This window comes from Schistocerca cancellata, chromosome 12 (assembly GCF_023864275.1).
Source record: "Schistocerca cancellata isolate TAMUIC-IGC-003103 chromosome 12, iqSchCanc2.1, whole genome shotgun sequence".
In the NCBI taxonomy this organism is placed as follows: domain Eukaryota; kingdom Metazoa; phylum Arthropoda; class Insecta; order Orthoptera; family Acrididae; genus Schistocerca; species Schistocerca cancellata.
Genome location: NC_064637.1, coordinates 61,437,438 through 61,452,690, shown reverse-complemented (window position 1 = coordinate 61,452,690; position 15,253 = coordinate 61,437,438). Strand labels below are relative to the sequence as shown.

The following is a 15,253-nucleotide window of genomic DNA, read 5'->3' as shown; positions in this document are numbered from 1 at the left end:
ACTCTCCTGACCTATCCCCTCCAGACTTTTTCCTCTGAGGTTACGTAAAGTACTCTACACTGGTAGGAACACTACCTGTGCTTATTGTGCGCATATTCACAGTGTTTGATGCCATCAGAGGGGAGTGTCGAATCTTACAGAGAATCAGACAAAACGTGATTCATTGTTGTGTATTATGTAACAAAGTTGTTGGTTGTCACATTGAACACTTACTCTACAGTAGCGAAGCCACAGAGATAGTTTACAGTATTTGATGGTACTCTACATCAACAAATCTTTTCCAACCACAGTACTCTGCTGTTTCATTTTGCTTAACGAACGCGTAGAGTGTGCCTAGTGCTGCAGAAACTTTATTTCACATTTCCGGTTACAGGTTCCGTACATCAAGACATTCATAGTTGCATCCTCCACAACATCTCAAATTTTTAAAATGTAATTAGTTTTACTCATCAGCAATGCATAATTACGATTTATGAAAGTTGCATTTGCTAACATGAGAAACAAAATAAAAATATACACAACTCCACAAGATTCACATTTATATTTATTTTAAAAAAAGGAAAGGACAGGGTCAATAACACTTACTGTGAAGTTAACATTCTTTTATTATGCAAATGTGAAAAAAACTTATTAGAAGTTCGGATGCCAATACTTTACATGATATGCACAAATCAACCTCAAAAATCCACATTTTACATCATTGTATACATTAAGTTCAAGCCATTAGAGTAAAAATTATATAAAAAAAGGAATGTGAACATATAGAGCATTCCATCACAATACTTCTGTTTTATTTCACAAAAAATAGCTTTCCAAATGGTACTGTAAAGCTTCCATTAAATATAATCTGCTAACACTTGTCAATTGTTTGCACAACCATACACACTGTTTAGTTACCTCCCAAGACAAAAGGATATAAATTGGTGAGAAAGAAACACACATTATATTACAGCAACTTTATAGAATTAAGGAAAATACATTAAGTAGCGTAAAGCTGCCATTTTTCTGGAAAAACGGACCATCGGAAGCACTCGGCAACAGAGCAATGAGATTCTATGTCTTCACTCGTGAAAAAGCTTGCTCATTATCTTTCAGTTCACTCAATTATTGGTCACTAAGTTACAAAATTAGTCAGTATTTACAATGGTAAGATCTTCTTGCCATGTTATACCAATGCTCCTTCCAACCCCAAGCAACAGTAAATGCAATGCCTCATTTTGCACATGGAAGAGGGCTCGAAAACTCGGCCGAAGAGTAATCTGAGACACACAATTCAATACTAAATTTGAACTGAAAGAACCCAATTAGGAGCCTCAACATCCAAATTAAGTAAAACTCTTGCTCCCACAAATTTCAGCAAAATGTGACCGGTGAAAGTCAGATAGATCAACAGCAGAGGATCTGGAAGCAAATTTGTTCACGTCTGGAAAGGCAGTATACTATACTGTAGTAATTATGTCCACATAGAGCAGATCGTTCCAGTATTTTCGTCTGGAAAGAGAGAGCCATTTTATAGCCCTCTGGTGGCCGATTGGTAAGCTCTTGCTCTAGTTTTGCAGTTCATTTGAGAAAGTATTTTTTTTATTTGTATTTTGATAATAGAATCAGCAGTATTGTAACAATTTTGTTATTCTTATACCACTATATCATCTGACTGAACTATGTACAATGTTAACAAACAAAAAATTATGAATATTGGAAAAGGCTGTATGTTTTGGACAGTTTTAATTGGAAGCATACATGATGATGTAATAATACTGCTGATCCTATTTTTTTCAAAAAGATAATGAAAACAGAATAACTGTAATGGAAAGTAACAATTCATACTACCAGATGTAGTACACTTGTTTCTCTTCCGTGCGACAGCTGCCAGATGTCTACTGTTACCGAGGTCACAGCTTGGCGAAATTCGCCAATGGCACACAATGTCCAGACAGTCACAGGAAGACACAGAACACAGTTCAATGTCTAAAATTACTTCTTCTTCTTTGTGGGTGCCGCTTTAGCCGAGCGCGCTCGCCGGCAGGAAATGAGGAACACGAGGATTGTGCCGATGACACTGACACCCAAGCCCGCTTGCCAGTAAAGAGGATTGTCACGAAAAACTATTGCTATCCTTTCGACGAGATCGTCGCTGAAACAGAAGGAAATCATGTCCACACTATGTCAGATTGTTTTTCTCCCACAAATACTGAATCTATTGAAGATGTGACTACAAATGGTCAAAAGCACTGCCTAACCTCCAGTTGCTGGCTGCAGGTTTCTTTACAGAAGTACACTAGCATGTTGCAATTAATTATTAGAAAATGGAGTAAAACAGGCATTGAGTAGCAGCAGGTTAAGAAAAAGATGCCACACAGAAAGGAATGTGCCTAAGGCACTGAATCACCATGTCCTGCATCTGCAAACTTGGTTACAAATAACAGTATACTCGTGACTGAAAAGGACAAGGATGACTATTATCATCATTATTCTTGTCACTAACACCATCACATCATTATTTTTTTTCCTCTTCAGTGTGTAAAACTTAAGTCATTAGTGCCAACATTACTTTTACTGTGTGACATCTACAGTTACCACATCATACATGGACTTTATAGGGTTATACTTTGCCAAGGGAAGAGAAAAGAGCATCAGTGTGGCAAAATGAATGATGTACACTTCCATTGATTCAAGTAGTTCCAAAGGCACAACATATATTATAGAGGATATATCACAATTAATAGTGAAAAGTGACAGGGATGAATGTATATGATAATACAGGATGACATATGGGAGACGGGCAGTTTTTAATGAAATAATACTCAGCCAATGTTTATTTACACAAAATCAAAGCTCATTATTTGCCATTTTAGTTAACAAAGTTACTTGTGAAAAATAACGTTGTCAAGGTTGTAAGTAGGCTGTTTAGGTTTTTATGTTGGTAACGCCACGTAGCGCTCTATATGAAAATCACTGACTGTGCTGTGTGAAGTCTGTGGCTGGTTTGCATTTTTGAAATATTTGCTATTGTAGTGTTGGGCAGTTGGTTGTGAACAGCGCGTAGCGTTGCGCAGTTGGAGGTGAGCCGCCAGCAGTGGTGGATGTGGGGAGAGATATGGCAGAATTTTGAGAGCGGACGATCTGGACATGTGTCCATCAGAAAGAGTAAATTTGTAAGACTGGATGTCATGAACTGATAGATATATATTATGACTTTTGAACACTATTAACGGTAAATACATTGTTTGTTCTCTATCAAAATCTTTCATTTGATAACTATGCCTATCAGTAGTTAGTGCCTTCAGTAGTTAGAATCTTTTATTTAGCTGGCAGTATTGGCACTCGCTATCTTGCAGTAGTTCAAGTAACGAAGATTTTTTTAGAGAGGTTTATCAGCACAGTAATTCATAAATTTCTAAGGGTAGGTTTCAAGTTGATGTCCATCATTTCGAATACAGGACTCGAGTCTCTTTTCAAAATCTTCCATCACACGGACTAAAATCTCTACAGGGATGGCAGTAATTTCTTGAATGATTGCATTCTTCAACTCGTCCAAATTTCATGGTTTGTGGTTATACAAACAGATCTTAAGGTACCCCCACAGAAAAAAGTCACATACTGACAAGTCGGGAGACCTGGGAGGCCAAGGAACATTGCCAAACGTTGATAATCCGGCCAGGAAACGTGCGTCTAAGAACTGTCATTGAAGCTGTGAGTACCGGGCGTGAGTCGTGCTTCGGTAGCTCAGTTGGTAGAGCACTTGCCCGCGAAAGGCAAAGGTCCCGAGTTCGAGTCTCGGTCGGGCACACAGTTTTAATCTGCCAGGAAGTTTCAAATCAGCGCACACTCCGCTGCAGAGTGAAAATCTCATTCTGAAAACATCCCCCAGGCTGTGGCTAAGCCATGTCTCCGCAATATCCTTTCTTTCAGGAGTGCTAGTTCTGCAAGGTTCGCAGGAGAGCTTCTGTAAAGTTTGGAAGGTAGGAGACGAGGTACTGGCAGAAGTAAAGCTGTGAGTACCGGGCGTGAGTCGTGCTTCGGTAGCTCAGTTGGTAGAGCACTTGCCCGCGAAAGGCAAAGGTCCCGAGTTCGAGTCTCGGTCGGGCACACAGTTTTAATCTGCCAGGAAGTTTCAAATCAGCGCACACTCCGCTGCAGAGTGAAAATCTCATTCTGGAAACATCCCCCAGGCTGTGGCTAAGCCATGTCTCCGCAATATCCTTTCTTTCAGGAGTGCTAGTTCTGCAAGGTTCGCAGGAGAGCTTCTGTAAAGTTTGGAAGGTAGGAGACGAGGTACTGGCAGAAGTAAAGCTGTGAGTACCGGGCGTGAGTCGTGCTTCGGTAGCTCAGTTGGTAGAGCACTTGCCCGCGAAAGGCAAAGGTCCCGAGTTCGAGTCTCGGTCGGGCACACAGTTTTAATCTGCCAGGAAGTTTCAAATCAGTGCACACTCCGCTGCAGAGTGAAAATCTCATTCTGGAAACATCCCCCAGGCTGTGGCTAAGCCATGTCTCCGCAATATCCTTTCTTTCAGGAGTGCTAGTTCTGCAAGGTTCGCAGGAGAGCTTCTGTAAAGTTTGGAAGGTAGGAGACGAGGTACTGGCAGAAGTAAAGCTGTGAGTACCGGGCGTGAGTCGTGCTTCGGTAGCTCAGTTGGTAGAGCACTTGCCCGCGAAAGGCAAAGGTCCCGAGTTCGAGTCTCGGTCGGGCACACAGTTTTAATCTGCCAGGAAGTTTCAAATCAGCGCACACTCCGCTGCAGAGTGAAAATCTCATTCTGTCATTGAAGTGTTTGCGGTGTGCGATGTTGCCCCATCCTGCTGGAACCAAATGCATTTTAAAGGGATTCATCGTCTTCTTAGTTCTGGTTTCAAGAATGTTTCAAGCATACGAATGTAATGAACTGAATTAACAGTAACTGTGGCCCTGTTCTCTTTAAAAAAAAAATAAGGTCCATTAATGACAACAGAGCCAAGAGCACACGAGACTGTTACTTTTTCTGAGTGTAGAGGATGCTGGTGGATAAGATGTGGATGTTCTGGAGCCCAGTAACGTAGGTTTTGCTTATTCACGGTCCCGTTTAAATGAAAATGAGCTTTATCGCTCATCCACAAAATTTCATTTTCATTCGATCCCAAAATCACTTGCATTCTGTAAGCGAAGTCTTCTCATACAGCAAAATCATTTTCCTTAAGTTGTTGGACAATGAGCATTTTGTAGGGATGGAATTTTAATTCTTTATGCAAAATTCGTCTAACCAATTGATGATTGATTCGTAACTCAATAGCATGACATCTAGCTGACCGTCCCGGGCTTCTGACTGCCGCTTGCCTTACCCTTTCAACATTTACTGGTGTTGTTACTCTGCGTATCGGGCCAGGATGCTTCTTATCCAGTATGTTTTCAGTTGATCTGAAGTTTTCCACCCATCTGAGGATTGTGTCACGGCTCGGAACAGCTCCATGTCGACCGAAATTAAACCGCGCACGAACCAATCGCTGTGTATCAATAATAGACTCACTACTTTTCACGAAACTGTCATAAACTAACACTTGACATTGCAAGTCCCACTGCTCCATAGTGACTAAATAAATCAAATGGCGTCTTGTGTGGATCAGAACTATCCCCATCACGACCATCTCCCACCACCGCGCCCTCAGTACTACACAGTTCAAAACCGTCCATCTCCCGTGTGTCACCCTGTAGTTTACTGGTATGTTATCATATACTTCCAGCCATGTTGGTATTCACTATTAACCCTTTTGCGGCCACAGGTGAAAATGCACTCTGTGAAGATGGCTGGTACACTCAAAGTTCATCTGAACCAAAACGTTATTTGAGTTCTGTCTCGTGAGAATGAGAGTGACAAACATTTACAAGAGATTGAAGAAAGTGTACGGGGCTTACGCTACAGTCAGTCATTATGCGAGCAGATTATATGGTGAAAGTGGGCACGCCAATACTTGGGACGTCACATGCAGTGGCAGTCCCAGTGCTGCACCGACTCGTGACAACGTGCTGCATACTCATGTTCTGCTTTTGGCAGACAAACCAATAAAAATGAACAAACTGTCAATCGGAGTGGAAGTTGGAGGAGGGAATGTGAGCAGAGCATCGAGGCTGTTTAAACCAAAAAATGTATGCACCTAATAGATTCCGAGAACACTGGTAGATGCCCGCAAAGAAACGCAGAAGACAGTGCGCAGTGAACATCTCAAACCGTACGAGAATTCTAGGGATGACTTCCTTGGATCAAGCAGTTACCATTTCTTCAGTAAACGGAATGAATCACTTCACAGAACTAAATTTGAGGATAACAACTCCCTTGTGATGGCTGCTGAACAGTGACTCAGTCGTGCCTGTACTGGCTTCTGCTGTGCGGGTATACAGACCTCAGTTCTACAGTGGCTTAAAGCAACTAAGAGAGACAGAGGTTATGCAGAAAAATGACATTTTGTCTCTAAAGAATCTATCGACAACTGTACAAAATATGAGGTGCGTGGAAAACAAATAGGATGTTTATCAAACCATTTTGCATTTCTTTCAGTGTGACACTCATAATTTTCAACATCCTTCTACAGGACCAAATCTCACATGCTTCGATTCTCTTTTCTTCCTCAAATTAAGTCTGATATATGATACTGGCAGACCTCTTTTGACCTGGAATACCCTCTTTCCTGCACTAGTTTTATTTTGATGTCATCCTGGCTTCATCCAACACGTGTTGTTTCACTCCCAAAGTAGCAGAAATCCCACACTTTGTCTCCTATTGCTGTTCCGCCTCATTAGCTTTGACTTTTTCTGGTTTACTTTCAATCTACACTACTGGCCATTAAAATTGCTACACCAAGAAGAAATGCAGATGATAAACGGGTATTCATTGGACAAATATATTATACTAGAACTGACATGTGATTACATTTTCACGCAATTTGGGTGCATAGATCCTGAGAAATCAGTACCCAGAACAACCACCTCTGGCCGTAATAATGGCCTTGATACTCCTGGGCAATGAGTCAAACAGAGCTTGGATGGCGTGTACCGGTACAGCTGCCCATGCAGCTTCAACACAATACCACTGTTCATAAAGAGTAATGACTGGTGTATTGTGACCAGCCAGTTGCTCGGCCTCCATTGACCAAACATTTTCAATTGGTGAGATATCTGGAAAATGTGCTGGCCAGGGCAGCAGTCTAACATTTCCTGTATCCAGAAAGGCCCGTACAGGACATGCAACATGCGGTCGTGCATTATCCTGCTTAAATGTAGGGTTTTGCAGGGATCGAATGAATGGTGGAGCCACAGGTCATAACACATCTGAAATGTAACATTCACTGTTTAAAGTGCCGTCAATGCGAACGAGAGGTGACCGAGAAGTGTAACCAATGGCACCCCATACCATCACACTGGGTGATACGCCAGTATGGCAATGACGAATACATGCTTCCAATGTGTGTTCAATGCGATGTCGCCAAACACGGATACAACCATCATGACGCTGTAAACAGAACCTGGCTTCATCCGAAAAAATGATTTTTGCCATTCGTGCACCCAGGTTCGTCGTTGAGTACACCAACGCAGGCGCTCCTGTCTGTGATGCAGCGTCAAGGGTAACAGCAGCCATGGTCTCCAAGCTGATAGTCCGTGCTGCTGCGAACGTCATCGAACTGTTCGTGCAGATGGTTATTGTCTTGCAAACGTCGCCATCTGTCGACTCAGGGATCGAGACGTGGCTGCACGATTCATTACAGCCATGCGGATAAGATGCCTGTCATCTCAACTGCTAGTGATACGAGGCCATTGGGACTCAGCACGGTGTTCCGTATTACCCTCCTGAACCCCCCGATTCCATATTCTGCTAACAGTCATAGGATCTCTACCACCGCGAGCAGCAATGTCGCGATACGATAAACCGCAATCACGATAGGCTACAATCTGACCTCTATCAAAGTCGGAAACGTGATGGTACGCACTTCTCCTCCTTACATGAGGCATCACAACAACATTTCACCAGGCAATGCCGGTCAACTGCTGTTTGTGTATGAGAAATCATTGGAAACACTTTCCTCATGTCAGCACGTTATATTGTTTCACAGTGAGATTTAATCCCACCTTTGAACTTTTATTTTTTTCTGTCATTGCTACTTCGATTTATAGATTGACAGTCAGGAGCAAAAGACTGCATCCTTTTTAAACTGAAAAATTCATTCTTGCTCTTCCAGTCTTATTGCTCTCTGTTGGTTCTTGTACATATAGTATATTGCTCAGCTTTTCCACAGCTTGCTCCTGTTTTTCTCAGAATTTCAAACATCTTGCACCACTTTCTATTATCAAACATTTTTTCTGGGTCAACAATCCTGTAAGTGGTTCTTCATTTTTCTCAAATTTTCATTCTTTTTATCAAACACACTGTCAAAACTGCCACTCAAGTGTGTCTCCCTGTGCTACAGCCGAACTGTCATATCAGAAATATTCAATTTTCTCTTTCATTTCTCTTTATAAAATTCTTGTCAGTAACTTGAATGCATGGCAGTTCTTAGCATTCATAAACAGTCTGAGGGAAGTGGCTAACAGTGAAGATCCATAAGATTGCAGTCCATTAAAAAAAAAAAATTTAGAGCTTTTAACAGAATAATTTAGATGCAACCATTCCATTCCTCCAGACATTTTACATCTACATTAAACCCCAGACTTGGTTCTTCCCAAAATCAAAATAGTTCACCAAGTCACTCTGTCACTACTCCCACCCACAAAGTTTGATGGGATACACAAATGTACACAGCTGGGAGGAAAGTACTTAGATTTGACAAAAACAATGATTTTTCTTCAACAATCACACAATCAAGGCTTTCACGACCAGAAGCCGTAGTTACTGATCAAGTCTTCCGGGCTGTAAGGCCGTGGCTGAAGAAAATGTTTATTCTTTCTTTGCCATAAATATTACAGTAAAACTGTGAAACAGAGAAGGGTGCACAAGACATGCTTGTTTAAATTTTCCCTCTGCTTATTCATAAATGATATGGTAAAATGGGAGAACTTAAGTTTTTTCTGTTGCTTGGAGTAGAACAGTTTGCCGAATATTTATGCAGAAAAAGTAGCAGTTCTTTGCAGTCACATCCATCACTGATAATCTACTGCATCCCTAATAGTGTATGTGCTGCCCTTGCAATGTAACACACCAAAACAAATACTAGAATGAGACTGATTTAACACAATGGATCGATAAAGCTATTACTTTACAGTTCAGTAATGTGTCACTGTCAGACAAGCTATCTTCGATTACAACAATCACAGACTTTTGGGATCTGCCTACGTTTCCACATTTAGTATTCGGAGTCGAATACTGTATTAGTCCATATGTAGAAGCAAAGATGAAATGTGCCTCCGATATTACAGGGTTATTACAAATGATTGAAGCGATTTCACAGCTCTACAATAACTTTATTATTTGAGATATTTTCAAAATACTTTGCACACACATACAAAAACTCAAAAAGTTTTTTTAGGCATTCACAAATGTTCGATATGTGCCCTTTTAGTGATTCGGCAGACATCAAGCCGATAATCAAGTTCCTCCCACACTCGGTGCAGCATGTCCCCATCAATGAGTTCGAAAGCATCGTTGATGCGAGCTCGCAGTTCTGGCACGTTTCTTGGTAGAGGAGGTTTAAACACTGAATCTTTCACATAACCCTACAGAAAAAAATCGCATGGGGTTAAGTCGGGAGAGCGTGGAGGCCATGACATGAAATGCTGATCATGATCTCCACCACGACCAATCCATCGGTTTTCCAATCTCCTGTTTAAGAAATGCCGAACATCATGATGGAAGTGCGGTGGAGCACCATCCTGTTGAAAGATGAAGTCGGTGCTGTCGGTCTCCAGTTGTGGCATGAGCCAATTTTCCGCGGGCTACGCGTGAAACTTGCCCGCACGCGTTCAACCGTTTCTTCACTCACTGCAGGCCAACCCGTTGATTTCCCCTAACAGAGGCATCCAGAAGCTTTAAACTGCGCATCCATCACCGAATGGAGTTAGCAGTTGGTGGATCTTTGTTGAACTTCGTCCTGAAGTGTCGTTGCACTGTTATGACTGACTGATGTGAGTGCATTTCAAGCACGACATACGCTTTCTCGGCTCCTGTCGCCATTTTGTCTCACTGCGCTCTCGAGCGCTCTGACGGCAGAAACCTGAAGTGCGGCTTCAGCCGAACAAAACTTTATGAGTTGTTCTATGTATCTGTAGTGTGTCGTGACCATATGTCAATGAATGGAGCTACAGTGAATTTATGAAATCGCTTCAATCATTTGTAATAGCCCTGTATTTCCCTACCTGTTACTTATGAAATGCACCCTACACATTACTGCCAGTTAAAGCCACCAGATACAGTTTTTCGAACTGTGTACAGCGAAGTTACAATGCTGAATGAGGTAAAATTTTGTGAGATAAAACCAGATTCATTAAACGAATTACTGGTGAGTTAGGAAGACATCTACTATAAGCTAGCTCTGATATTATTAAGTAAATTGTTTGATGTTAAATTTAACCGAGGAAAATTAGTAACCATTAAATGCCTCCGCCATCTGTCAAATATTAGTGCTTTTTACGTGTTGCAGTCCCCAAACATTAATGTTTTATTAACATATTTAAGAGGGGAAGGCAACTTCCGCACTACCTGCTGGTGCATACTGGAACTAAGGGTACATTTGCACGCTGTGGACCTCGCGGCAGCAGAGGAGCAAAAGGAAGGCAGTTGCCACTGACCACAGGGGTGACAGAAGACAGACGCCGGCTGCCCTGGAAATAAGCAACCGGCAAGTACGAGCTCATAGTGAAAAATAGTGGCTACAGGTGTATCGAAGTATGTAGCCTGGGGGTACTCGGAGACTCGGTGAGCTGGCACGGGAAAGGGACCTCGCAATCGAACTGCCCACACAGCTGCGAAAACAGCACAGGTGTGTACAGGCAAACCAGTGCCCATATTGTAGTGTTACAAATACTGCCTGCAAAACACCTACCTTTCCCGACTGAGGTAAATCAGTGGGTTTTTTTTAAAGTCATAAAATGCCCAGGAGATAAGTTTACACTTCATTAGGCTTATTTCAATATACTCACATATGGATTTCACAAATTCTTGGCAAAACAATATCTTCCACAACAGATAGGGAGCCCCATAGTTGCAGTTGCTGCAATGTGACTGTGAGAAGACCGCAACTGCACTGTCGAGAGCCTCACTGCTAATTCTTTTCCTTCTTCTGCTTTCATATTAGGCCTGCTAGCAAACACTCGAGTTACAACATTAGCTTTACGCTTTCTTCAATCGTACTCCATCTGATGACTATTTTCTTGCCTCTCTTCTGCTGTGTTTTTGGAATGTTTTGTCTTCGAAGCCTTCCTCTTCTTAATTCTGTTTCTGTAAGAAGGGGGGAGGGAAGGGGGGAGGGGGGGAGGGAGGGGGGGGAGTAGCAGTTTAGTGTTTTACGTCCCGTCGACAATGAGATCATCAGAGACAGAGCACAAACTCTGATTAGGGAAGGATGGAGAAGGAAAGCAGCCCTGCCCTTTTGAAACAACCATCCCAGCATTTGCCTTAAGCAATTTATCAGGATGGCCAGATGCGGGGTTGAACCGTCGTTCTTCTGAATGTGCTAATGATTGTCCTGCCCAATTGGTTGCTTCTGTAAGAGGCAGTCAAATGAAAACAAGGTGGACATAAAAAAGTAAGTGAACTCTTTATTATTTCAAAAGTAATTGCCATAACTGTTAATACATGTATCTCTCTGTGAGAGAAGACTGTCAGTGCCTTCACGGAAAATTTTTGTGATTGCCTACAGAGCCATAATTATACCCAGACATTTGCCTCGTCAAACAAAGTGAATTTGTGGCCGAGAATGTCTTTTTTTGGGGCTCCAAAACCATGGAAATCACACACAGAGAGATCAGAACGGTATGGAGGATGTGTAAGGGTTTCCCAGTGAAACTTCTGCACTGTAGTTAAAACAACAGGTTCAATGACCTTTCTCTTGAACTGCAAAGGAGCATTGTGCACTGACTTTTTGGAATGTGGCACCACAATTAACACACAGCAGTACATGGAAACTCTGTAAAAACTGAAGCTCCCCATCAAGACCAAACACCCAGGAAGGTTGATTGTGGCATAATTCTGTTGCAAAATAATGCACAACCATATGTTGACGAGGTTGTTTTGTCTACACTGTAAAAGTTTTGCTGGGAAGCCCTTACGTGTAAGTGCTTCTGCAGGCAACAACATACATTTTCCTGTGAAGACACTGACCATCTTGTCTCACAGAGGAATAAATGTATAAACATCCTCCATACAGTCCCAGTCTCTGTCCATGTGAATTCTATATTTTTGGAGACCTGAAGACACTCATCTATGTGCGTCAACTTGCATCGGACGAAGAGGTACAATGATCTTTCTGTAGGCAAACACAAAGATTTTTCCAGGAAGGCACTGACCATCTTGTCTTATTGTGGGATAAATGTACAAACAATTACATTTTATTTAACTTTTTTGCACCTGTCCGTTTCTTGCTTGATGGAAGGGGGGTGGGGCGGGGGCACAGTAGGCATCAGTTGACCTGACCAATAAACCTCTATAGGCACACTTGTACAATTGTAACTATTCTTTTGTAGTCAGCTTCACATGAGATACGATGCTGATATGATGCAGTGGCCAAACAGTCACCACATTTAATGCATAGCAGCAATTTTCCTAGAAGTCAAGAATCATGGCACCTACTGGAGGGTACCACATGGGTACCACCTCAGAAGCTGCTACAATGATGCCTCCATAAGCACAAGGGAGATAAACGAGTTGCACTCTGATAATGCTTCCGTGACCATTTCAAAGATAGGTGTGCCAGACTCTACAAGCTCTGTTTTCAACATGACTAAAAAATAATACATAGATAAGCTTTCCAATCCAATAAGAGGACCTTAGGGATCGTGGGCTGCTCTGCAATCACCAATTTTCTTCATACTCATAGGATTTGAAGCTCAATGCTTGAACATCATTTTATTAAAGCACTATGATACAATTCAAAAAATCACCTTTGAAGAAAATGAGATTTTCGGGTGTTTGTAATCACAAAATATTCAAAGTGTTTTTTTTTTTTTTTTTTTGTGGAAGTGTGTGCAGATAGAGTTAAGTTGCTGTGGCAGGTATTTCATTGGGGATGTGTGGAGTTTGTTCTCATGTAGGCCTGTTCATTGTGTTTGCCATTTTTATGATCTTCATTGCTCATTTCATGTGCAATGTGAAGATGGAATTATTAATTATGCTCAACATGATGTGATTAATTAAAAGAAAAAAGAACGTAGCATCGGAAGACTGTAACCATGAGGTCTGTGGTTTGAATCTCACTAGTATTTATTAACAAATGGAAATGTTAATTAACAAACAATGAAACATTTTTAATAAAAATAACATCTTATAATTGTTAATTACTAGCCATATGAAAATAAATTAAAATTTGATACAGAACTGAGAAATGACCTTTTCTAAACGAAAAAAAATAATAAATAAATAAAAATAAAAATTTGCATGTCTATAATACTACTCAATCTCTAGAAGTAAGAAGTATTTAATTTTGTATATGATGTTTCACATTTTTGTACCAAATTTTAATTGCATAATAGCAATAAAAATAAAAATATGTTATTCTGATTAAAAATTACGATTCAACATCTGTTAACATTTTCATTTATAAACAAATACAAAATTTAAAAAATTAAAAAGCTACGCCAGTAGCGAGATTCAAACCGCTGACTGCGATTACAATCTGATGAACTACGAGTGAAATCAATTCAAAAATTTACAAATGTTTTAAAATTAACAGTGCTCAAAAAATCTTCTAATCTTCAGAGACGATAAGTACAAAGAAAGTCTGAGAAGGTCACTATCAGATCCCCTTGAAAATTGCATTACAATCATGATTTTCCAGTGGCAAATGTGCCATATTTCAAATATAAATAATCACTTTTCTTCCAGAATTTTATACATCAACATTATAGCAATTCTGATATTATTTTTTAAAAAACTCTGGATACGTAATGAGATGTTTCATGGCCAAGTTACGGACCTTGCTGAGCAACGAAATAAAAACAAATACAGGGCGTCCCAAAAAGAATGATCCGATTTTAAATAGAATTATTTATTATGAAGAAGGGCTTAACACCAACAAATTGCATACTAAGTTACTCAGGAAAGGCAGAAGTTTATAAAAATTCATCATAAATGTTCAATATGTCCTCCACTGGCTGCACAGACAACATCTAGCCGATAGCCGAATACATCCCAAACTGAGCGCAAGGTGTCTTCTGTCACTTAAGCTACAGCAGCTGAATTCTGGTTTTTAGTTCATCAGTGTCACAAGGTAAGGGAGGAACGTAAACACATTGTTTAACATATCCCCACAGGAAGAAATCACATGTTGTTAAGTCAGGGGACCTAGGAGGCCAAGAGTGTAAGGCCTGGTCCCGTGGTCCTGTATGCCCTATCCAATGCTGAGGCACGCTAGCATTGAGGAAACTGCATGTTGTTGTGCCAGTGCAGTGAGCTCCATCCTGTTGATAGATGAAATTGTCAGAGTCAAGTTGTGGGAATAACCACTTCTGTAGCATTGCAAGATATGACTGTCCTGCTACAGTTAATTCCTCAAAAAAGGACTTTGAAGGCCTCATATATGCACAATACGATGGTGAACCTTACCGCTAATACAGAAAGTTGCCTCATTGCTGAGTATCAACCATGACATAAAAGTGTCATCTTCCATGTCCTCTAGAAAAACATTGCTGAAGTCCACTCGCTTCACTTTGTCAGTATCTCGGAGAGCTTTTACCAGTTGTAATCGTTACAGTTTGAGGGCTAAATGACGCCGTAGCACACGCCACACTGTCATGCGCGGTAACGCAAGTTCTCGTCTAGCACGACGCGTACACTTTCGGGGGCTCCGCTCAAATGCTCGTCGGATTTGTTCCACTGTTTGTTCAGGAACGCATGGCTGGCCAGGACTTTTGCTTTTACAGAGGCATCCTGTTTCTTCAAACTGTTTATACTACCATTGAATGTTCTTTAGCGATGGTGGTTTAGCACGAAATCAAATATGAAATGCCCTCTGAACTGCCTTCACTGACTGAGTACGACTAAATTCAATAACACAATATGCTTCCTGTTGCACAGAAGCCATATTGAGCGAGGCTGGCTGCACGCTCCAGGTCAGCACTTGTAGCGACATCTAGCGGATTTTT

The 15,253-nt window shown here is 41.1% G+C and overlaps 1 protein-coding gene across 1 annotated transcript in view; it reads right to left on the bottom strand.

Annotated features, from left to right (window-relative positions):
- Nucleotides 1-587: 587 nt before the first annotated feature.
- The window catches only part of LOC126109720 (thioredoxin domain-containing protein), a 44,409-nt gene continuing 29,743 nt past the window's right edge, over nucleotides 588-15,253 (bottom strand). The window contains exon 6 of the mRNA XM_049914774.1: nucleotides 588-2,134. Coding sequence (XP_049770731.1) covers nucleotides 1,975-2,134 — 160 coding nt within the window. The 3' untranslated portion in view covers nucleotides 588-1,974. The remainder of the gene's footprint in view (nucleotides 2,135-15,253) is intronic.